At 41.2% G+C, this 24,218-nt stretch overlaps 1 protein-coding gene across 2 annotated transcripts in view; it reads right to left on the reverse strand.

Moving 5' to 3' along the window:
- The window catches only part of GRID1 (glutamate ionotropic receptor delta type subunit 1), an 840,295-nt gene that overhangs the window by 142,016 nt on the left and 674,061 nt on the right, over positions 1 to 24,218 (reverse strand). For both annotated transcript variants that reach the window (XM_066349531.1, XM_066349530.1), the window contains 4 exons: positions 21,599 to 21,700; positions 19,980 to 20,177; positions 16,418 to 16,742; positions 15,113 to 15,251 (listed from right to left, as the gene is read on the reverse strand). In XM_066349531.1, the coding sequence (XP_066205628.1) occupies positions 15,113 to 15,251; positions 16,418 to 16,742; positions 19,980 to 20,177; positions 21,599 to 21,700 (764 nt within the window). The remainder of the gene's footprint in view (positions 1 to 15,112; positions 15,252 to 16,417; positions 16,743 to 19,979; positions 20,178 to 21,598; positions 21,701 to 24,218) is intronic.

The raw sequence follows: 24,218 nt of genomic DNA on the forward strand, positions 1-24,218 counted from the left end.
ATCAAGATGATTAAAAAAAAACCAACTTAGGAAAAATTAAGCTACTGGTAAGTTCAGGGTTTTTTATCCCCTCTGAAATGTGTGAACACAAAAGAAAGTTCCATTCAAAAAATCAAAGAGGAAGAAATGATTCCAAAATCACTCTACAAAGCCAGTGCTCCCTAATAGAAAAACCAAAGAAATTACAGAAAAAAGAAAATTGCAGGCCAATATCCTTGATAAATATAGCTGAAAAAATCCTCAACAAAATATTAGCATGCTGAATTCAACAATATAGTAAAAGGATTATACACCATGACCCAGTGAGATTTATCCGAGGGTTATAAGGATAGTTTAATATCCATAAATAAATCAATGAGATACATCATATTAACAAAGTAAAGGATGAAATATTTATATTCAAAGTAACTACTAACATTTATAAGAGGAATTATAATTATTATTGAATAGTTTTATATTAGTTTGAAAACATAAAGGTTGAAGATCATTTGAGTTAGTAAGAAAGATGCATCAATAGAAGACAAATATCCATCATTTACCCTTCCAGAAACCAACTGAAATAACTAAGCAATTTTCTGAATTATAAGGACTAATGGGATGGGAGCAAGTTATTGGAAACAGCAATGGGAGATTCAAGTTTATCTTTTATTTTAAAAAGTGCATTATCTGAGTGGACTTTCTTTTATATCTACATAAAACAGTGCAAAGTAGCAAAAATGGAAGGATTCTAGTTTCCTCTGGGCTCTACAGGATACAGTACACAGAAACCTAAGTATTATAGGCATTTGTATCTGATATAGAGAATAGAAATGGCAAAAAGGAGATTAAAGGAAGCTACACTCAGCAGTAGAGCATCAGCCCGGTGTGTGAATGTTCAGGGTTTGATTCCCAGTAAGGGCACACAGAAGTGCCCATCTGCTTCTCCACCTTTATCCCTCTTCTTTCTTTCTATATCTCTCTCTCTTCCTCTCCTGCAACCAAGGTTCCATTGAAGCAAAGTTGGCCCAGGTGTTGGGGATGGCTCCATGGCCTCTGCCTCAGACACTAGAATGGCTCTGGTTGCTGCAGAGCAATGGCCCAGATGGGCAGAGCATTGCCCCCTGGTGGGCATGCCGGGTGGATCCTGGTTAGATGCTTGTGGGAGTCTTGTCTGACTGCCTTCTCCCACTCCTCACTTTGAAAAAATACAAAAAATAAAAATAAAAAGGAAGCTGCACTATGGCTTTTCTTACTGTTGAAGGGTTGGTTGGATCAATCAGAATTCTAGAAATGGAAACTGTCACTAGGGCAGAAACTCAAAAGGAAAAGTTACCCACTAAGGCACAGGACTGGGTATAGCAATTTAAAACACAGTCTGTACCTACACTAGCAAGCTGAGGTTAAGTTCTGAGGGAATGAATCTAACCTACAGCCAGGTGTACTACTGGGTGATCCAAGGAGACCTTACCTACCTGTTTATGTAGAGTCCAGAATCAAACTGGAAAAGCAAATTAAACAGCAAAAGCAACAACATGAAGGCACAAAGGATTCAGCATTAAAAAAATAATGGATAATAATTTATATTGCATTAAAGATACTAAAAACATTGTTAGAAAAACTTTATTAAGAAAATGAAGTAAAATTTTTAAAATACTTGTTTCTCTATAGGTATATTTCATTATAGTAAGGACTAATATATAAACAGTGAAATGAAAGAGATGTTAACAGAGTGAGATGTAGAAACAATAAATGAAAATTAAACATAAGAGTAGAATTTATAAACTCATTAACATTGTTGAAACACATATGAACACGGGAGAAAATCTAATCAGAAGTATGGAAGAAATGCTGAAAAACTCTCCTAGAATAAAAAGGAAACAGAGTGTAAATGGAAAGTGATCAAAGAGAATATAATAAATACAGAGAACTCCTAGCACCAACATATAAAACAGTTAATGTTTCTGGAAACAAGAAAAGGATAAATGGGAAAGATACAGTGGATAAGGAAGATTTAGTAGGTAACAAATTATTGAGCTAAAGTTCAAGTTTCCTTTTGCTTGTAAATAGGAATGTCAGAATTCTAAGCATAATGAATCACATGTAGGTTGACTCTTTATTAAATATTGATGAACATTTTAAAATTAAATTATATTAGTAAAGTTAACTACACAGGAGAAAGCACATAAAGGGGCAGAAGTGGAGGAGAAAGAGGAAGAGGGAGAGGAGGATAAGAGAAAAAGGAGAAAAGGGATCATAAGGAGGGAGAAGAGGAAGAGAAGGGGAGGAGTAGAAAAAAGATGAGATGGAAGACAAGGAAAAAGTGAAAAGTGAGGGGAAGAAGACATTGAGAAGGAGGAAGAAGAAAGAGGAAGATTAGGAAAAAGGGAAAAAAAGGAAAAGGGGAGGAGAAAGAAAAAAGGAAGATAAAGAGAAAAGTGAGGTGGTGAGAGACAAGATGAGGAACTGAGGAGGCAGGAGGAGGGGAGGTAGGGAGGACAAGGGAATCAAACAGATGGGAGAAGAGAACGGAAAGAAGAAAGAAGAGAGAGGAGGAAGAAGAGTAAGAGAAGTTGGAAGGAGGAAGGGAAAGAAGAGGGAAAGAGAGATATGATGGAGGTGGAAGAAAAGAGGGGAAAATAAAGAAAACAGTGGAAATAGAAGAGAGGAAAGAAAGAGGAGGGGAGGTGGAGGAGGGGATATTCACACGCTTCTCTGTAGCATTACATATCAGAAAAGCAATGGAGCAAATTCTACAGAATTTAGGCAATGAGCAAATTCTATACAATATTAAGGAAAAAAATTATGACACAAAAATATTATACCCAGATAAGTTTCATTCATATGTATATGCAACAGAAAAACATTTTCAGAGATGTTGTCTCAGAAAATATATCACTCTTGCTAAAATAGATTGCTCAAAAGGCTACGCTAGCCTGACCTGTGGTGGCGCAGTGGATAAAGCGTCGACCTGGAAATGCTGAGGTCGCCGGTTCGAAACCCTGGGCTTGCCTGCTCAAGGCACATATGGGAGTTGATGCTTCCAGCTCCTCTCTCCCTTCTCTCTCTCTGTCTCTCCTCTCTCTCTCTGTCTCTCCCTCTCCTCTCTAAAATGAATAAATAAATAATTAAAAAAAAAAAAAGGCTACACTAGCTGAACAAAAATTCAACAAAATAAAGAAATGAATAACAGCTAAATCATGGAATAAAGAGGCAGTCAACAAGCACTGAAACCACTGGAACATAGAATTCAGTCCAAATAATTACTATAAATATGGATGGGATTTTTTTAAAAAAGAATGGAAATGCCCAAGATGTATCTTAGAGAAACCATAAGTTTTTTAAAAAAAAAAAAGAAGAAAAGAAAGTACCATAGTAAACTGGGTGTAAAATCTTAGATTCTATCAACAAGAAAGGATTAAGTGAAAAGAAAAGAGGAAAGAAAGGTAGTCTAGTATCACCTTATATATAAGAAGGTGATAGGTTTAAGAAACCTTAAATGGTTTCACTATTGAATTGACAGGAAAATAGCAGTGTATAATATTACCTTCATATCAAAACCAGCACAAAAATAAAAGCACAAACTAATATTTCTAATAAATTTAGATGCAAGAATCTTCAACCAGAATATCAGCAAAATCCAACAATATATAAAAGGAATTTTAAACCATAACCATAGGAGATTCACTAAAGGTATACACTATTTAGAAAATAATCCATGTAATCTACTGTGTTTACAAGCAAAAGAAGAAAAATCATATGATCATGTCAAGTAATGTGAAAAAAAAACACATTTGACAAAATTCAATATTTATTCAGAATAAATATTCTCACCACGCTATACCTTATTGGTTTAATGCAATTACAACTATAATTAATACAATTCTTATTAAAACCATGGAAAGGTTTTCTTTTTTTTATAGACATAGGCAAGCTTATTTTCTAAATTTATATGGGAAGGCGCAGGCCTTAGAATAATTTTTAAAATGTTAACAAAGAAGAATGAAATGGGAGGAATTACTCTGCCCAATATCAAGGCTGAATCTGTAGCTACAGTAATCAAGACACTGTGGTATTGGCAAAGAGATAGGCATACAAATCAATGAAACTAAATAGAGAACTCAGAAATAGACCCACAGAAATATGTCTAACTGATTTCTGACAAATTACTAAGTGAAGGAAAAATAGCCTTTTGATAAATGGTGATAGATCAATTGGGCATTCACAGACAAAAAAATAAATGAGTAAGTAAAACTCAACCTAAATTCTACACAAAAATTAACTCAAAATTAACTGTAGACTAAAATGTAAAATATAAAGCTACAAAAGTTTTAGAAAAAAAGAACCCCCAAAACAGGAGATTATCTTCAGGGTCTAGGGCGCCGCTAAGCAAAGAGACTTGACACCAATGCATGGCGCACAAAATAATAAATTTATAAATTGAACCTCATATGAATTAAAAACTTTTGTCTGTCACATCATAATTAAAATACCAAAGCTAAATGATAAAGAGAAAATATTAAAAAGCTGCTAGAGAAAAAAAGACTATCACCTACAAAGGAGCCCCCATAAGGATGACTTCTGACTTCTCAACAGAAACACTTGAGGCCAGAAGGGAATGGCAAGAAATATTCAAAGTAATGCAGAACAAGAACCTATAACCAAGACTACTTTATCCAGCAAGGTAATCATTTAAAATTGAAGAAGAAATAAAAAGCTTTACAGACAAAAAAAAACTCAAAGAATTTACTGCAACCAAACCAAGGCTGCAAGAAATGCTAAGGGACCTGTTGTAAACAGATCAAAGGAAAAAAAAATAGCAAAAGAGGAATACAGTTTTAAAGAAAAAAAATGGCAATAAACAATTACATATCAGTAATAACCTTAACTGTTAATGGATTAAATGATCCAATCAAAAGACATAGGGTAGCTGCGTGGATAAGAAAACCAGACCCATACATATGCTGTCTACAAGAGACACACCTTAAATCAAAAGATGCATACAGACTGAAGATAAAAGGATGGAAAAAAATATTTCATGCAAATGGAAATGAAAAAAAAGCTGGGGTAGCAATACTTATATCAGACAAAATGGACTTTAAAACAAAGACCATAGTTAGAGATAAAGAAGGTCACTACATAATGATAAATGGAGCAATCCAAAGGAAGATATAACCATTATAAATATCTACGCACCTAATATAGGAGCACCTAAATATATAAAGCAGACTTTGATGGACGTAAAGGGCAAGATCTACAACAATACTATAATAGTAGGGGATTTCAATACTCCATTAACATCATTAGATAGATCCTCAAGAAAGAAAATTAACAAAGAAACAGCAGACTTAAAGGACATATTAGATCAACTCAATTTAATAGATATCTTCAGAACCTTTCACCCTAAAACAGCAGAATATACATTCTTTTCAAGCGCTCATGGTACATTCTCTAGAATACACCACATGTTAGGGCACAAAAGCGGTCTCAACAAATTTAAGAAGATTGAAATCATACTGAGCACTTTCTCTAATCACAATGGCATTAAACTAGAAATCAACCACAATAGAAAAATTGAAAAATATTCAAACACTTGGAAACTAAATAGCATGTTATTAAATAACAAATGGGTTAACATTGAGATCAAAGAAAAAAATTAAAAATTCCTAGAAACAAACAATAATGAGCGTACATCAACTGAAAATTTATGGGACACAGCAAAAGCAGTCCTGAGAGGGAAGTTTATAGCATTACAGGCATACCTCAAGAAGCTAGAAAAGCTCAAATAAACAACTTAACCCTGCATCTAAAAGAACTAGAAAAAGAACAGCAAGTAAAGCCCAGAGCTAGTAGAAGGAAGGAAATAATAAAGATCAGAGCAGAAATAAATGACATAGAGGCTAAAGAAACAATACTGAGGATTAATGAAACCAGGAGCTGGTTCTTTGAAAAGGTAAACAAGATCGATGAACCTTTAACCAGACTCAACTCACCAAGAAAAAAAGAGAGAGGACTCAAAAAAATAAAATTAGAAACAAGAGTGGAGAAATAACAACTGACACAACAGAAATACAAAATATTGTAAGAAAATTCTATGAAGAACTGTATGCCAAAAAACTAGACAACCTAGATGAAATAGACAAATTCCTTGAATCATATAATCTTCCAAAAATCAATCTGGAAGAATCAGAAAACGTAAACAGACCAATTACAACAAAGGAGATTGAAACAGCTATCAAAAAACTCCCAAAAAAGAAAAGTCCTGGACCTGATGGCTTCACAAGTGAATTCTACCAAATATTCAAAGAAGAACTAACTCCTATCCTTCTCAAGCTATTTCAAAAAATTCAAGAGGAAGGAAGACTTCCAAACTCCTTTTATGAGACGAGCATAATTCTGATTCCAAAACCAGGCAAAGACAACACAAAAAAAGAATATTATAGGCCAATATCCCTGATGAACTTAGATGCAAAAATCCTCAACAAAATATTAGCAAACCGGATCCAGCAATATATGAAAAAAATCATACACCATGATCAAGTGGGATTTATTCTTGGGAGGCAAGGCTGGTACAATATTTGCAAATCAATCAATGTGATTCATCACATAAACAAAAGAAAGGAGAAAAACCACAAGATAATTTCAATAGATGCAGAAAAAGCATTTGATAAAATCCAGCACCCATTCATGATCAAAACTCTCAGCAAAGTGGGAATACAGAGAACATACCTCAACATGATAAAGGCCATCTATGACAAACCCATAGCCAACATCATACTCAATGGACAAAAATTAAAAGTAATCCCCTTAAGATCAGGAACAAGGCAGGGGTGCCCCCTTTCACCACTCTTATTCAACATAATTCTGGAAGTCCTAGCCACAGCAATCAGACAAGAAACAGAAATTAAAGGCATCCGAATTGGAAAAGAAGAAGTAAAACTATCATTATTTGCAGATGATATGTATTGTATATAGAAAGCCCTAAAGTCTCAGTCAAAAACCTACTGGACCTGTTAAATGAGTTCAGCAAGGTGGCAGGATATAAAATCAATACTCAGAAATCAGAGGCATTTTTATACACTAATAATGAACTGTCAGAAAGAGAAATCAAGGAATCAATCCCCTTTACCATTGCAACCAAAAATATAAAGTACCTAGGAATAAATCTAACCAAGGAGATTAAAGACTTGTACTCGGAAAATTATAAAACATTGATAAAAGAAATCAGGGAAGATACGAATAAGTGGAGGCATATACCGTGCACATGGATAGGAAGAATAAACATCATTAAAATGTCTATATTACCCAAAGCAATTTATAAATTCAATGCAATACCGATTAAAATACCAATGACTTACTTCAAAGATATAGAACACATATTCCAAAAATTTATATGGAACCAAAAGAGAACACGAATAGCCTCAGCAATCTTGAAAAGGAAGAATAAAGCGGGAGGTATCACACTTCCGGATATCAAGTTATATTATAAGGCCATTGTACTCAAAACAGCATGGTACTGGCATAGGAACAGGCACATAGATCAATGGAACAGAACAGAGAACTCAGAAATAAACCCACAGCTCTATGGACAACTGATATTTGACAAAGGAGGTAAGAAAATACAATGGAGTAAAGACAGCCTCTTCAACAAATGGTGTTGGGAAAACTGGACAGCTACCTGCAAAAAAATGAAACTAGACCACCAACTTACACCACTCACAAAAATAAACTCAAAATGGATAAAAGACTTAAATATAAGCCGTGAAACCATAAGCATCTTAGAAAAAAACATAGGCAGTAAGCTCTCTGACATCTCTCGCAGCAATATATTTGCTGATTTGTCTCCACAGGCAAGTGAAATAAAAGACAGGATAAACAAATGGGACTTTCTCAAACTAAAAAGCTTCTGCACAGCTAAAGACAATAAGAACAGAATAAAAAGACAAACTACACAATGGGAGAATACATTTGACATTGCGTCTGATAAGGGGTTAAGAACCAAAATTTATAAAGAACTTGTAAAACTTAATACCAGGAAGACAAACAATCCAATCCAAAAATGGGCAAAAGAAATGAATAGACACTTCTCCAAAGAGGACACACAGATGGCCAATATACATATAAAAAAATGTTCAACATCACTAATGATTATAGAAATGCAAATTAAAACCACAATGAGATATCACCTCACACCAGTCAGAATGGCGCTCATCAATAAAACAACACAGAATAAGTGCTGGCGAGGATGTGGAGAAAAGGGAACCCTTCTGCACTGCTGGTGGGAATGCAGACTGGTGCAGCCACTGTGGAAAACAGAATGGAGATTCCTCAAGAAATTAAAAATTGAACTGCCTTTTGACCCAGCTATACCACTGTTAGGAATATACCCCAAGAACACCATAGCACTGTTTCAAAAGAAGAAATGCACCCCCATGTTTATGGCAGCATTGTTCACAATAGTAAAGATCTGGAAACAGCCCAAGTGTCCATCAGAGGACAAGTGGATTAAAAAGCTTTGGTATATATATACTATGGAATACTACTCAGCCATAAGAAATGATGACATAGGATCTTTTACAACAACATGGATGGGCCTTGATAACATTATACTGAGCGAAAGAATAAATCAGAAAAAACGAACTATATGATTCCATACATAGGTGGGACATAAAGATGAGACTCAGAGACATGGATAACAGTGTTGGGGTTACAGGGTGGGGGGAGGAGAGGGAGGGGTTTGGGGGAGGGGAGAGGCACAAAGTTCATGGCTTTTCAGCATTTGCCATATTCCCCCTTTAATCTATAGACAGACAGCAAATATTTACTTATGGTGTTTCCACTATAAAGACTGCTGTCTTAGGGACAAATGCTGATGAACTATTTCAGCAGTTCCTCCTTCTTCAAAGACTTATATGTCAACATAGAGCTCCATGTTTCATAGGACATACTCAAGCTCACTCCATGCTCCCTGGAGCTTTAGCACAAGGGAATGCCCTTTTTTTTTTCTTTTTTTTTTTTCTCTTTTCTTTTTTTTTCATTTCTTTTTTATTTTCTCTTCTCTTTTTTTGTTGTTGTTGTATTTTTTCTCTTATTTATTTATATTTTGTATTTTTCTGGAGATGGTAACGGGGAGGCAGTCAGACAGACTCCCGCATGCGCCTGACCGGGATCCACCTGGCATGCCTACCGGGGGGGAATGCTCTGCCCATCTGGGGTGTTGTTCTGTTGCAACCAGAGCCATTCTAGCGCCTGAGGCAGAGGCCATGGGGCCATCCTTAGTGCCCAGGGTGACTTTGCTCTGGTGGAGCTTTGGCTTCGGGAGGGGAAGAGAGAGACAGATAGGAAGGATACAGGGAGGGGTGGAGAAGTAGATGGGCACTTCTTCTGTGTGCTCTGACTGGGAATCGAACCTGGGAATCCTGCACACCAGGCCAATGCTCTACCACTGAGCAAACCGGCCAGGGCCTAGGAATGCCCTTGTTGATCAAGCTGCCCATAAGAAAATTATATGGAGCAACCATGACAGACTGAGCAAGTCAGTCTCATACTATTCATCACCAGAATGCTGCAGCCCGGTGTAAACAGTTCCAACTTTCTCGGGAAGCAGCACGGCAGATTGGGAAATCCTGTCCAAGGGGTCCTATACTGCCCCTTCATTTGGAGTTAACCCTCAAGGACCCCTACCAGGACAACTTTGGCAGATGAATGTTACTCATATACCTTCATTCGGCAAACAGTCGTATGTCCACATTACAGTGGATACATATTCCGGATCTATAGTAACCTCTGTCAGAACAGGAGAGGCTGCTAAACATGTTATAGCTCATTGTCTGTATGCATGGTTCTATTATTGGATTTCCTAAACTGGTTAAACTGACAATGCTCCTGCGTATGGAGCAAAAGCAGTTACTGTATTTTGTCATGCTTACAATCTTTAAAGTTAAGGCATTATTAAAGTGTACTTAGCAAACATTTTAAGGTCAATTTAAAAAAAAAAATTAAAAGGGGGGAGTCATATCCTGGAACTCCTATGGGTCTACCATATCATGCTTTTTACTTAAAAAAAAAAATTTACATTTCTTTTGAATGCTGATGAACAGGAGACACCAAATCTTTTTTGCCTGCAAACTACTACCTTCTTTATTAGATCCAGCTAATAACACTGTTTTGTCTTTTTCCAAATAGCTCCAGATATATGGAAAAGATTTATATAGGCAGATGGGGATCCTCAAACCCCTCAGCGAGATCTTCTGAGCATGGCTTTTAAGATACCTAGAGAAGGAAAAAGCCCAATAGAGATCAGGGGAACTACCAGCTTTTAGGATACACCCTTAAAAGCTCCAACGCCCCAAAGGGGTCTCATAGGATGCCATCTGGGTCCTGCTTCAATAGTGGAAAGGAAGGTCATTGAACTAAAGCCTGCCAGGCTTACATGCCCCTGCTGTGAGGAAACAGGGACACTGGAAGGTAGGCTTCCCCCTCGCTCCTCTAAGGGAGGGTTCAGTCTCTTTCAGCCCTGCTCCAGCCACCTATGACCTAACCTTGCCCAGAATGCTGGGGTTTGCCACTGAAGGCTGAAGGTGCCCAGGGCCGTCGGCCCCATCTACGACATTGTGGACGAGCCTAGGGTATTTCTTCCAAGACGCAGGTAAACTGATCTCATTTGCACAAGGGCCACTTAACTATGTCTTGCCTGAATAGTCAGGATTTTTATTCTTCCCTCAAAGATCTCTGTTGTGGGTGTTGATAGTCCTATTTTCTGCTGCTTTGCTTAATATATACTGTTTCCTTTATCCCTCCTACCTCAATGCCCCACTCATATTTCAGGCTGGGACCTACTCCTAATTTAGAGCTCTCTTTCCCCCTTTTACCAACTTCCATTATGAATCTACCTTTGCCACACAGCTTAGTGTATTCCAAGGTTCTCTTTACCATGCCACAGTCGCAGAGCTCCAGGGAAAAGCAACCTGGTCTCATCTCTCCAGGCAGAGGAGAACAGAAGCTCCATATCCACGCATGCTGCAAATGGCTTTTCCAGTCTACCTGAATCATTACCAGCTAGAAGCAGCGGTCATTGGGACTTGGACATGAGCTGCAATATAGAATGGTGACAACAATTCCAGTGCCATGAGGACTTTTCCTGGACGTGGACTTTTCCTGGACTCCTGCTCCCTGTGACAGCTCCTAACAGACTGAACTGTGGTTGGGTTGCATTTTTCAGGGATTTGGCATGGTGATGGGGCCAACTTGGACTTGGTGAACATGTTAAGGACACTACTCTTTTATGGATTCTTGCTGTATTGGCCAAGAGTTTGCTTAAAGGCTTTAATCGCTGTAAAAAAAATAGAAGACTGGATAAAGAAGATGGGGCACATATACACCATGGTATACTATTCAGCTAGAAGAAATGATGACATCGGATCACTTACAGCAGAATGGTGGAATCTTGATAACATTATGCGGCGTGAAATAAGTGAATCAGAAAAAAACAAGAACTGCAGGATTCCATACATTGGTGGGACATAAAAATGAGACTAAGAAACATGGACAGGGGTGGGTTGGTTACAGGGGTTGGGGGGAGAGAAAAAGGGAGAGGGGGAGGGGAGGGGGAGGGGTACAAAGAAAACTGGATAGAGGGTGATGGAGGACGATCTCTCTTTGGGTGATGGGTATGCAACAGAACTAAATGACAAGATAACCTGGAAATGTTTTCTTTGAATATATGTACCTTGATTTATTGATGTCACCCCATTAAAATAAAAATTTATTTATAAAAAAAATAATAATATATAAAAACAACAACAACAAAAAAACCTTTTGTCTGTAAAAGCCCTTGTTTGGAGGTTGAAAAGATAAACTACAGAGGAGTGACAAACAAAATAGTGGGCACAGTAGGGTTACTGTGTAATTGTGACATTCTTTGAGTTAATAAAGCTATTGTAATAATCATAGCCTACATGTCTTTTCCACACAAACCCCTGTAAACCTATTTTGTCCACCCCTGCATTTGTAAACCACATATCTATCAAAGAGTTAGTATTTAAAATATTTTTAAAACTTTCATCCCTGGCCAGTTGGCTCAATGGTAGGGTGTCAGTCCAGCATGTGGATATTTTGGGTTTGATTCCCAGTCAGGGAACACAGGAGAAGTGCCCATCTGCTTCTCTATCCCTTCCCTCTTGCTTCTCTCTCTCTCTCTCTCTCTCTCTCTCTCTTTCTCTCTTCTCCTCCTGCAGCCATGACTTGATTGGAGCGAGTTGACCCCGGGAGCTGAGGATGGCTCCAGGGCTTCCACATCAGGCACTAAGAAGAGTTCGTTTGCTGAACAACAGAGCAACACTCCAGATTAACAAGCCCTAGTGGGCTTGCCATGAAGATCTCTGTCCAGGTGCATGCAGGAGTCTGTCTCTGCCCCCTCTCCTCTCACTAAATACTTTAAACATATATTATTACAATAGCTTTATTAACTCAAAGAATGTATATATGTTTAAAGATAGATATATGTTTAAAGAACTTTCAAACCTCAACAGAAATAATCAAACAATCCAATTAGAAAATGGGTAACATATATACAGAGATATTTCATCAAAGAGAATATATAGGTAGCAAGAAGCACCTGAAAAGGTGTTTGACATACCAGTCATTAGGGGAATGCAAATTAGAATCACATGAGATACCTGCCTATCAGAATGGCAAAATAAAAAAAAAAGTGACAACTATAAATGCTGGCAAGAAATTGGATCATTCCTACATCACTGGTAATAATGTAAAATGGTAAGGTTCTTCTGGAAAGCAATGTGATAGCTCCTTATAAAACTCAGCATGCAAGTACCACATGACCCAGCAGTACACTCTTACATAAATAAAAACAAATGTTCACACAAATACCTACACACAAATGTTCACAGTGGCTTTATTTTAATTGCCAGAAACTGACAACAACCCAGATGTCCTTCAATGGGTGAATCATTAAAAGAAAATGGTACATTGGATACAACTAAGAAACAAAAAACAATAAACTATTAATAGGACACAACAACCTAATGAATCTCGAGATAATTATGCTGAATGAAAAAGCCAATCCGAAAAGGTATGAATTCATTTATATCACATGTTTAAAATGACAAAATTTTAGGCCCTGGCCGGTTGGCTCAGCAGTAGAGCGTCGGCCTAGCGTGCGGAGGACCCGGGTTCGATTCCCGGCCAGGGCACACAGGAGAAGTGCCCATCTGTTTCTCCACCCCTCCGCCGCGCTTTCCTCTCTGTCTCTCTCTTCCCCTCCCGCAGCCAAGGCTCCATTGGAGCAAAGATGGCCCGGGCGCTGGGGATGGCTCCTTGGCCTCTGCCCCAGGCGCTAGAGTGGCTCTGGTCGCGGCAGAGCGACGCCCCGGAGGGGCAGAGCATCGCCCCCTGGTGGGCAGAGCATCACCCCTGGTGGGCGTGCCGGGTGGATCCCGGTCGGGCGCATGCAGGAGTCTGTCTGACTGTCTCTCCCTGTTTCCAGCTTCAGAAAAATGAAAATAAAATAAAATGACAAAATTTTAGAAATGGGGAATACGCTCACAGTTTTCAGGGGTTAAGTACAGGACTGAAAGTGAATAGGTAAGGAGGAGTGGGTTGTGTAAAAAAGAAGACACAGGTATCCTATAGGGATAAAATTGTTTAGATCTTCACTGAGATGATGGATAGACAAATCTACCATGTGTGATAAGACTATATAGAACCAAATACATCCACAAACACACACAAGAGAAATGAGTATAAGAGGAGAGATCCAAACAGAATTGGTCAATTGTATTCATGTCAGTAAAATGTTTCTGTTGAAGGAAACTGGTTAAAGGATATTATGAGATCTCTCTGCATCATTTCTACAACCCCATATGAATCTGTAATCCAGTGGTTCTCAACCTGTGGGTCGCGAAATGTATAATAAATATGTATTTTCCGATGGCTTTAGGTGACCCCTGTGTTTTGGTCGTTCGACCCCCGCTGGGGTCGCGACCCACAGGTTGAGAACCGCTGCTGTAATCACTGCAATAAACATGTGAATTAAACCTAGAAAATGTCATATTGAATTCTGAATCCTACTCAAGGAGTTTGAACTGATAATACATGGGAAGTTAGATAAATGGTGATACAAGGAGACTTGGGGTGGTGAACACGCAAAGCAATATACAGACAATGCATTATAGAATCATACACCTGAAACCTATGTAATGTTATTAACCAATTTCACCCTAATACATTCAATAAAAATTTAAAAACAAACAAGCATAGAAGTTGAGAGCCATAGAAGCTGGCTGAGGATGAATGACTTAATTAGCACTTAGATCAAAAGAAGCCATACAATGGTAGTGAGAACAGTGAATTAAAGGAGAAATTACTAAAGGCAGGGACTCAGAAAACCATCATCCAAGCTCAAGTAAGAGGTGATATGAAACAGTTACTGTACTCATGGGAGTGCAGGGCCGATCGATTTCTTTGGTCACATCAGCAACCATGTGTCTAACGTGCATTCACTCTGCAAGTTCTTTAGTAATTTGCACAGTATGTGGGAGTCCAATCACAAAACAAAGTCATTACCAAGTTATTTCACCATGTTCCACTAATATTTTATGCCATTTTTTTTTTTTTTTTACATTTTGGTAAAATGAAGAAACATTTTTAGTCCTGTTTCAATATTTCTATAATTTTATAAATACAAGTTAAATAAGTATTCTAATCACTGGGATAATTAGCATGTTCTTAAAAAATAATTTTAAGGTGTTTAAAGCTTTGAAAAATATAGTAGGCTTGTGGTTTTAATTAATTTTAATTGAATGTTTAGAAAATTTTGATTAAGTCAGTTTGTAATCAATGTTTAAATGCAATTTTAATTTGTTAATTTTTAATGTTTTGATTTATTAGTCTAAGAAACATTTAAATGCATGGAGAAATGTTATTCAATAAATTTATACATTTGTTTAATTGTACATGATATAAAATACAACAGGAGTGAAGCTCTTCATGTATTAAAGATCACAATCATCAAATTGTAGATCTGGGATCTAAGTCCACCTCTGCCTCTGTGATTCCAGGCCACCGCAGGTGAATTTGCATCCTGTCTTTACAGCTCTGGAAGGAGGAATGGTCTTACCTTATGGGGTTGTCCATCCTGGACACTGTGAGGAATGCAGCAAGATTGGCCGTGTAGGAGGAGCACACGATGAGAGTGAAGAGCCACCAGCTTCCCATCACGATGCGCATGGCCATGGAGTTCACGGAGGATTCGCCACCTGTGGGAGGTAGGCAAAGTAGGATTGGTCCTGGGCTTGCTTTTACTCCACTCCCCAGAGAAACGTCCTGGGGATAGGAAGCCTCCACTAGTGATGTGCTAGGGAGCAGAGGACTGGCTGCCCACTTATGATGGGGCACTGTGAGAGAACCCTAAGACTACCAGTCTTGGAAAGGAATGAAAGACCACAAAATAAAGAAAGCCAGGGTTGACCTTTTACTGATGTGATATTTGTAAAAATACCAATGATAAGGTTCTCATATCAAAATCTTCCCATTAGAAGACTGCACCTCACTGTGCTGAGAATTTCCATGGCTGCAACCCAGTTGATGAAAGGTTCCTTTCCAATTTCAAATTCACAGAGTCGTCTCAGGAATTCTATAAATATAGAATTACCTCCTTCCCGGAGGGTTCCCTAGCTTACTTTTAAACCTCAGAAATGAGATGCATCATCACTTTTATTAATATCCAGCCCTTACTAGATGATTTTTTTTCCTAGGATTTTCAGAAGTTATTGCATGTGACTTTCAGTCAGAAGCTGCCTCTTGGAGGCCAGTTAGTTTTCTCTCCTTGGTCCCTTACATGATAGCAGCAAAAAGCATCTTACTGACCATTTTTATATAACCTCACAAACAAGTGATATATATTTAGCCATGGTGCAAACTAGGCCAAGACTCACATTACGAGCTTTCAATTTGTTGTTTCTGGTCAAAATTGCTCAATCCTGCAACTGCACAGAAATTACCCAGGCTTCTCAAAGCTGGGAACTTTGGACTTTGTATCTCAAGGATTGGCTGGAGTACTGCCGAGATGAGTGCAAAAACAATTGTCATGCTTTTCCAGTAAGACTTCAAATTTAAGCAAGATCCAGTTTCATTTGACAACTCTGTGCACATAGTAATCAATCTAATGTATGAGGGAAGGAAAAGTGCCGAGCAGAACTCCAAAGTTAATTTTCTCTAAAGTGGAGAATCAGGATTTGAAGTTGAGTTCCTTGTTATCACTTCATTTAATTTCTATTTGAGGTTACTCAGAGAAATTTGGTACAACATAATATCAGTACTGTCCTAGGGATTAAATAAAATGGCATTTAAAATTACTTTGGTAACGTGCATCTAAGAACTTTGCCAATGGGGCTATTCCAGCGTCAGGAAACCAGGAAGGTACCTTGCTGTACGAAGGCTCCATAGACAATCCAGATGGCACTGTGTAAGGTGGCGGAGGCGGATGGTCGGGGCTGGGCAGCATTCTGCGTCCTCATGGCCTGTATCCGGTTCAACACAAATATCAGCACGCCGACCACGGGGATGGCCGCCGCGATGCAGGCCCAGACCGCAAAGTCAAACGGAGCAAAAAGGGAGAAGATGCTGATTTTCTCCTCAGGCTTCCTGATTAGGATCCCCACTGAGTAGTCCATATACCGCTTACTGAAGTCCACCACGCTCTCCCGCTCTGGGGTTATGGTGATGGCAGAGATGGCCAAATCTGCCCTCTGCAAAGTGAAAACATGTCATCAGATGGCTGTCCTCAGCTCAGTGCAGGGTTCCGCCCTGTGTCAAGGTCTGCCCTCTGCCCTTTGAGTTGTTCTGATCAGAGGGAATGGGCTTCTCGACTTGAGAGCCTATGACCTTGAATATTTTTCAGGCAAGGCCAACACAGTTGTCTGTTATTACCTCCTTTACCTTGTCCTCACCCAGACCCTAAAAAACTCCTGGAGCCTCTTCTGGATAATAGCATCTTCACTCTTGTGTAATATGTAATTTTGCATTACTTCTCCACTGTACCCCTAGCAAACCTCAGTGATCTAAAGTTTTTTATGCTGGCATTTCCCTATGACCACCACCACCACCACACACACCAAGAAATTCCCCTGACCTTCTTCTAGGCTTACCTGCATCCTTCCTACACTTCAAGGCCACAGAGACACTGTTTTTCTATTAAACCTCTTCAAACTCCATCAGCACACACTGATATCTTTCTTTTCTAAAATACTTTAGAAGTTGCATGGTGAGTCTCACGACTACCTTGAACCTCATTAATATATCAGTTCCTGATTGTCCACTATACAGACTCCATGCCAGGGAGTGACATCCACCATGTAAAAGGTGTCCTCTGCTTCTCTGTCCCCCCATCTCCCTTGACTCGTGGCCTGCAGACACAGGGTTGATTCTTCAGATAGGAATGCCACATTGTGAAGGGGCTCTCTGGACATGTTGTACTGTGACTTTAAACGTCCCTTCCAAGACTTTTGCTTTCTAAGATGGGCTTAATTTTAAAAATAATCAAAGATCCCCATTAGGATGGGGCTAGACTTTGAGATGAAGCTGCCAAGACTGGTGGAGGTTAGGACCCCTATGTTTAGATGGGTGATGACAGGCAGTCATGGGCTAGAGTACCCACTACAACCACAGAGCACAGGAATGCACAGTGATCATCTTGATCCTGGCTCTTGGACCTGGAAGTAGGAGTTTAAAATGACCAATTGTAACAACAGCTCTAACCTACATATTCAAATTGGGAAACATACATAAAAAGACTTTATCGGGTTTAATACAATATGTGGACTAGAGGGGCAGACATGCCAGTGTTCCACACTGAAATGCAGCAGCATCTCTAGAGTCAGGAGAGAGATGTGGGAGGTGGCGACGTTGGCGCCCCCATCCGCTTGTCACATCTGAATCTCCAGCTTTTGCTTTGCCTCTCTCATCACAAATCCGAGGTCCACGGAGTTTGTGTATTTGTTTGAGGATCTAAAGAATGTGGAGCATAGTTAAGGACTGAAAGGGGGTCTAGAGGAGCAGGAAAGGTTTACAACATGGGATGGAGGGAACTGATATGAAGCCAGGTCCAGAGGAGGCACAACAGAATCGACCCAGGTGGAGGCTGACCTGGACCAGAAGGAAAACCGCCAGCCCGCTCTAAACAGGCAGTCAGAGACATGAACTTCACAGGAGAGTGAAGTAGAACTTCCTGCCCCAAAGCCTTCATGTCTTTTTGTAATATAGGAGCACACTCTTTTATTTGATTTTAAATTGAAAATAGAATATTAGGTTGCTGGAAAAGGTAAACTTTTGAAACATTCTCTAAGAAATGTTGCCAAAGGCCCCCACAAAGGACAAATCAACTAATGCTGTCCTGGAAGCCCTGCTACGGTGGGATCCACACACTGTTCATTCACCCATCTGGATGCACTTGTGATTTTATTCTCTAAGTATATGTAGCAACCTGAACACCCAAGTCAGAGGACAGGTGATAGGATCAAGTCAGAGTTTGGGTGCAACAAGACCAGAAACACAGAGAGCATCAGAGGGGGTGAAGTGACTCACTGGGATTTGTCCAGTCACCCCTGGAGGGCACACCGGGCAGGAAAGGATGAAGTACAAGAAGAGCACAGAAACCTTAGAGGAGGATGAACCTCTGACCATATGCTAGGTGGACAGGGCCAGATGCTATTATATGGCTCCATTTATACTGCATGTTCATAAAAACAGATCTATTTGATGGAAAGCAGATTGATGACCACCTACTGCTGGGGTTGAGAGAGGGATTAGCTGCAAAAAAAATATGCAAGATTCATTGGGGTAATGGAAGTATGCTAAAACTCTATTATGGAGATGGTTATACAACTCAGATTTTCTAAAAATCATTGAACTGTGTATCTGAAATAAGTAAATTTCATAGTATATAAATTATACTATGATAAAGTTTTTTCTTTCTTTCTTTCTTTCTTTCTTTCTTTCTTTCTTTCTTTCTTTCTTTCTTTCTTTCTTTCTTTCTTTCTTTCTTTCTTCTCTTTAAGCCTGGGGGAAATTGGAGCGCTAACAGCTTCTGGTCTGCATTTACAGAGTTATAAAGCAAAGGAACTGTGTTTTAGGAGCAAAGTCCCCAAAGACTCAGCAGTAAAACAGTCATGAAATGGGGCAATTACAGCAACCTGTAAGGTGCTGACAAGATGCATGAATGTGGGTGTAGGAGTGAAGAACAGGCAGATGTCACTGCAGGCGAGACATTCAAGGCGCTAGGATCTCAGTGTTGTCCACCGGCACGCCAGAAGTATCAAGGTGAGTGGCAGCAATAACCAAGGAGAGGGAGGGCTTGAGTCAAGTGCCATCATCATAAATGGTTGTGAAGAAATGGCCCTGAGGCCATGGGATGGCAGGGACAAAAATGGGGTCACAGTGAAGGAGATCATGTCACAGGTTTCAGTGAAGACTCAGGGTCTAGAGCAGGCAGGGGAAGTACTCATCCTAAATGAACATGAGGAATTGAAGAAGGCCACATCACCTGCACACAGCAATGCAAACACACACTCATTCATACACATACACACCTGTGCATACATACCCCATGGATGGGCCATGTGGGAGAGGAGAATAGGCACTCACCAGCCCGCCCCCCCCAGTGAGAACTAGGTTCCTATTTCAGCCCAGATGTGGGGTGGGCTTCAAGAAGGGTGCACTGCAGAGCAGGCATGGTGATAGACTTCAAAGGAATGAGAGCACTGGTCACAGAAGGACATAGAGTGCCAGGGACGAGAGAGAAAAAGAACAGAAACGAGTGTGAAGGGGAGAAGAGGTGTTGGCGGAAAAAGGGCTTCAGTGTGTGGACAGTGGTAAGTGTAGTCTGTTTAGCTGGTCCCAAGGTTCCAACTGCCCAATGGGCCAAATATGGACAACACCCCAGAGGCAGACTAGGGTGCTCCTCCCCACGGCCTGCTTTTGGCACCTACCTTGCTGATGAGCTCCCCGATCATCCCGTTCCAGGAGGTGTTATGGAGCTGGTGACCATATCGGCCGTCAGGGGCCTGGTAAATCTCATATTTGAAGCCCAGAGCCTTGGCCAGTGCATCCAGGACATCTATGGAAAACCCTTTGTAGCGCTTGGGCTGTCCAAGGATGTTCTCAGCCACCATCACAAAAGGCTCTTCCTGAGGACAACAGAATGAATGTTCTTCAATTCAACAACAGGATAATTAGTACACATCCTTCCAGGGCAGTGTTGGAGAAACCCATGTGATGAGTTGTAACTTGAGAATGGTCACAGATTATGCATGCGTTCACCCAGTTCAGGCCTGGAGTCTGAACCTCTCAGCCTTTTCCTAAAGCAGTTTACAAACACTCAGGGGACAGTGCACTGGAAGAGCCCTCCAACAAGCATGTTGATGGAGGAAAAGATGTCTACTTGTCCTGCCTCATGTTGTCCCAGCCTCCACCCAGATCACATCTCTCAGATAACACAGTTTGTTCTTTCCTTCATTCATGACATTCAGAACTCTGCCCTTGGGAAATGTCATAATTCTTCAGGACTCACATAAGAAATGTGGGCATTTCCCATCCAAGATAATAAGTGACAATCAAGTTCTGTGATGTTAGCCTGAGAGAAGATAGTATTGCATCAATCTAGAAAATGCATGCTGATTAATGGCCATCCTCATATCATAAGTCAGAGGACAGGATAAGATTAAATCCCAAGTCCCAAGACCAAAGCCACGCCACAGTCACAGTCATGTGCTCCTGTAAGTCATGTGGCCATCTGTAAAATGCCTCAGTCTCCCCCTCCCCACAATCCTGTGAAACCAACAAGAATAAGCCTTTTGGCAAACAGCCCCAGAGAATATATCTCATGAATTAAATATTTATTCAGGGAAAGGGAGCATCATGCTTATTTGTGGTGATAGGGAATGTCTGAACACCACTGAGATGCCAGCATCTGCTCGAACAGAGGGGACATTTGGACCATGTCTGACCAGCTAATAAGAGGTTAATCTATCATTTCTCCTACAGCTCTAAAAAGGTAAAGAAAAGAAACTGAAAGGAGGATGTCTCTAAGGTCTCTTAAAGATGTAAATGCTATGACATCAAGAGCACTGTGCAGAGAAACTGCAACACCCAGTCCCAGTCTTCATCCGGAACTTTGTGTCACACGGGCCCACTGGTGCTGTTGGGTGCTGAGAAAATGTCCTCCTCCCAGCACTTTCTGGGGACCCTGGCTGCCAGCACGCCTCCCCCAGGGACCAGTGGCAGGTCAGGACCCTGTTTACTTCCGAGACCACGCGGAGCAGCTGTGCCCACTCCAGTGCCCAGCAGTGGCGAGCATGAGTTCTCCTTCCCTGGAAAGCCCAGGAACCCCCCAGGAAGGCCTCAGAGGCACAAGCTCCAGAGACAGTGGCTCCAAGGTGCACTTTTTTTTTTTATCATTCACACAATTATTTACGCGAAAGGTATTATGAAAGCTCAAGCCACTCCTGAAGACCCCCTTCTCTCCAAACCCAGTGTTACATCAAACAGAGAGAAGTCTCTGTCTCAAAAGCCTGAAGCACAAACCTCCCCAATGGGCCCGTGATCCTACCAAGACAGTCACCACTTTGAGCGTCAGTCCTTGCAGGCGGCTGCCCATGGGCCTCTCTTGCAGGCTGCCATTCAGGCCCCTCTCTGAGTCCCAAGTCGCCAGCTGTGAAGGAGAAAGGGAGGGTGAGGGGCAGGATGAGCAGCTGTGAGCACCACCAAAATGGCTTTGTAAACCAGGAGCCTGGCTGGACCAGGCAGGTAGCGGGACTGTGCCCCCGCACTTCCCAGTGACCCAAAGCCATCTTCAAACCTTAGAAAGACGGAAAGTGTGACCAACAGAGAGTCTCACTTGCCTGTCAGCGGGATCACAAGGACTGGGCCACATTCCTAAAGTAAAATCAACAGGTTAAAACTGGTGTCTGGAACGAACACCTACATCTGATTCTATTCTGCCAATGTGCCGAAGCCAAGTTACTGTGTCTCCCACAGAAGGTCCTCTTCTTTAGACTACTCCTTTGACTCACCCAGGCCAGAGGGCCCTTGAGTTCAGGCAGTGCCACCATCGGCCACAACAGGATGGCTCTCAGCAGTGAAGCAGGTAACAGAGGCCCACATGTGTAGCTTGTCCTGTACGCTGGTGCCTACTGCCAGCAGGACAGGAACTCACTGTCTGTCTCCACTCTGGTGCAAAGGTCATCATACCCCTGGTGGGCACACAGAGGCCAAGAGGACCTGTGCCCCAGATGCCGTCACCTGCCGAGCCACAGGGTCTACCAGGTAGTCCAATGTGTCTGTGACAGGTGGCTGCAAAGACCCCCACCCTGGCTCAGAAACAATAAGACACAAGTGTTCTTGGGACAGCTTCCTCCCCCTCTCCCTGTATCCCTGCCAGGCCTGGGCCGCAGTGATGGAACCTTTTTTTCATCAATGATTCTCCACTGTTAATTGGTGAGATGTAAAAAATACACGGATGCCAGCCCCCATCTCAAGCCAACTTAATATCATCTCAAAGCTTGTCATGAGGAAAGTTAACATTTCCACATGATCCTGTTGACAAACCTGCTCTTCAGGGTCCCTGAGCCTCTAGCTTTGTTGCATGTTAGACTCTCTGAAGAAGACTTTTAAAGTACTCTGAAGGCTGGGTCCCACCTTCAGGGATTCAGATTTAATTGGTTTTTATTAAACAAGATATGGATATTTTAGCTCCCCGGGTGATTCTGATGCATGGCCAAGATCATGAACCACACAGTAGACCAGTGTTTTCCAACCACTGGTCTACCAAAAATTTTGTGCCAGTTTGTGAAAGACTTCACCACCCTGATGTTGTATGAAGATTATAGACCCAGTGATCTTAGTCAAATTCACTTATGCTCTCAAGGTGATGTCTGCCTTAGCAGCCCCCAAAATAATTCTCTTATTTTCATTGGACCCAAAGTATAAAAAGGTTGAAAACCACCGTTGTGGACTGAAAGAGTGATCCTCAAACTGTAGCAGGCACACAAACACCCGAGGACTTTGCATGCGCTTTCTGATTCCAGAGCCCCAAATTACCTCTGTCTAACAAGTGCCAGGTGCTGTTGCTGCTGCTGACCATGGACTCCTACTCAAATAGCAGGAGTGAAAGGCTCAGACAGCTATAGGCGGCATCTACTCTTCATCAAGGGAAATACACAAGACCCCTAGTTGAGTCTGGAAGAACCACTCCTCTGTGTTAAAGTGCCACCAGGGGCCTGAAAGGTGCCACCAACAGTGTTGCTAAGGACACTTCTACTGTCCCACAGCCTTGACATTTGCAACCGGATCTGCACACTGAGCCTGGACTTCAAGGCCACAGCTCCAGAATCCATGGGACCATTCCACCTGGAAGAAACTACAAACCTGAGGCCTGGGGAAGGAACTTCAGAATGGTATGTGCGGCTCTAGATCCAGTGTACTAAGAACCTGGAAACTCCTGCTGTCATGTAGGACATGGTACCAACTAAGACCCACTCTTTCCTAGCTGACAGGCTGCCTGGCAGTAAGGAATGAATTGTTTAGTGAAGAGCATGGCTGTGGACTCTGAGGAGCTCCCCACAGTCACCACTAGTTTTAGGAACATTGCAGGAAAGAGCAAAGTGACAATCTACCCAATATCCTGTCGAGAGCAAAGATAGCGAACTCAGGGACCTGGAATAGTGAGAAGGAAACCTCCTGACTATTTCTCCACTGGGTCTCAGGAAACTGCACTCGGACCAGAACCAATTCCTGCAGCTGGATTCATGCTGGTCAAAGGGAAGAGAACAAACTCGGCCAAGGGGAGTAAGGGCGTTGATTCCCTGCCTCCTCTGGACCGCCCCCCCCCCCCATGCGGACCGAGGGAACTCTTGCTGTGTATCTGGGCCACCTGCATCTCCTCCCCATAATGAGTAGCACAGCTATTGCAGCCACTTAACCCTGATTGTGGTCCACTGCATCTTCTGGGTTGGATGGGGGTATGAGGAAGGCCCCCCTTGACCACCTCAGTGACTCACGGTGTCATAGTGGACGCAATCTTTCCTCTGATGATGTATCCATTCCAGTGCCTGCATATTCTGCCCTGCACCACGACTTGAATTCTAACACCTGTTACAGAAGGTCCCTGGCACAGGTGAAGGGGCATCTCAGCTCTGCAATGCCCTGGCTTGGATGACTGCCTGCAATGG

Source organism: Saccopteryx leptura, chromosome 9, assembly GCF_036850995.1.
Source record: "Saccopteryx leptura isolate mSacLep1 chromosome 9, mSacLep1_pri_phased_curated, whole genome shotgun sequence".
Classification (NCBI taxonomy): Eukaryota; Metazoa; Chordata; class Mammalia; order Chiroptera; family Emballonuridae; genus Saccopteryx; species Saccopteryx leptura.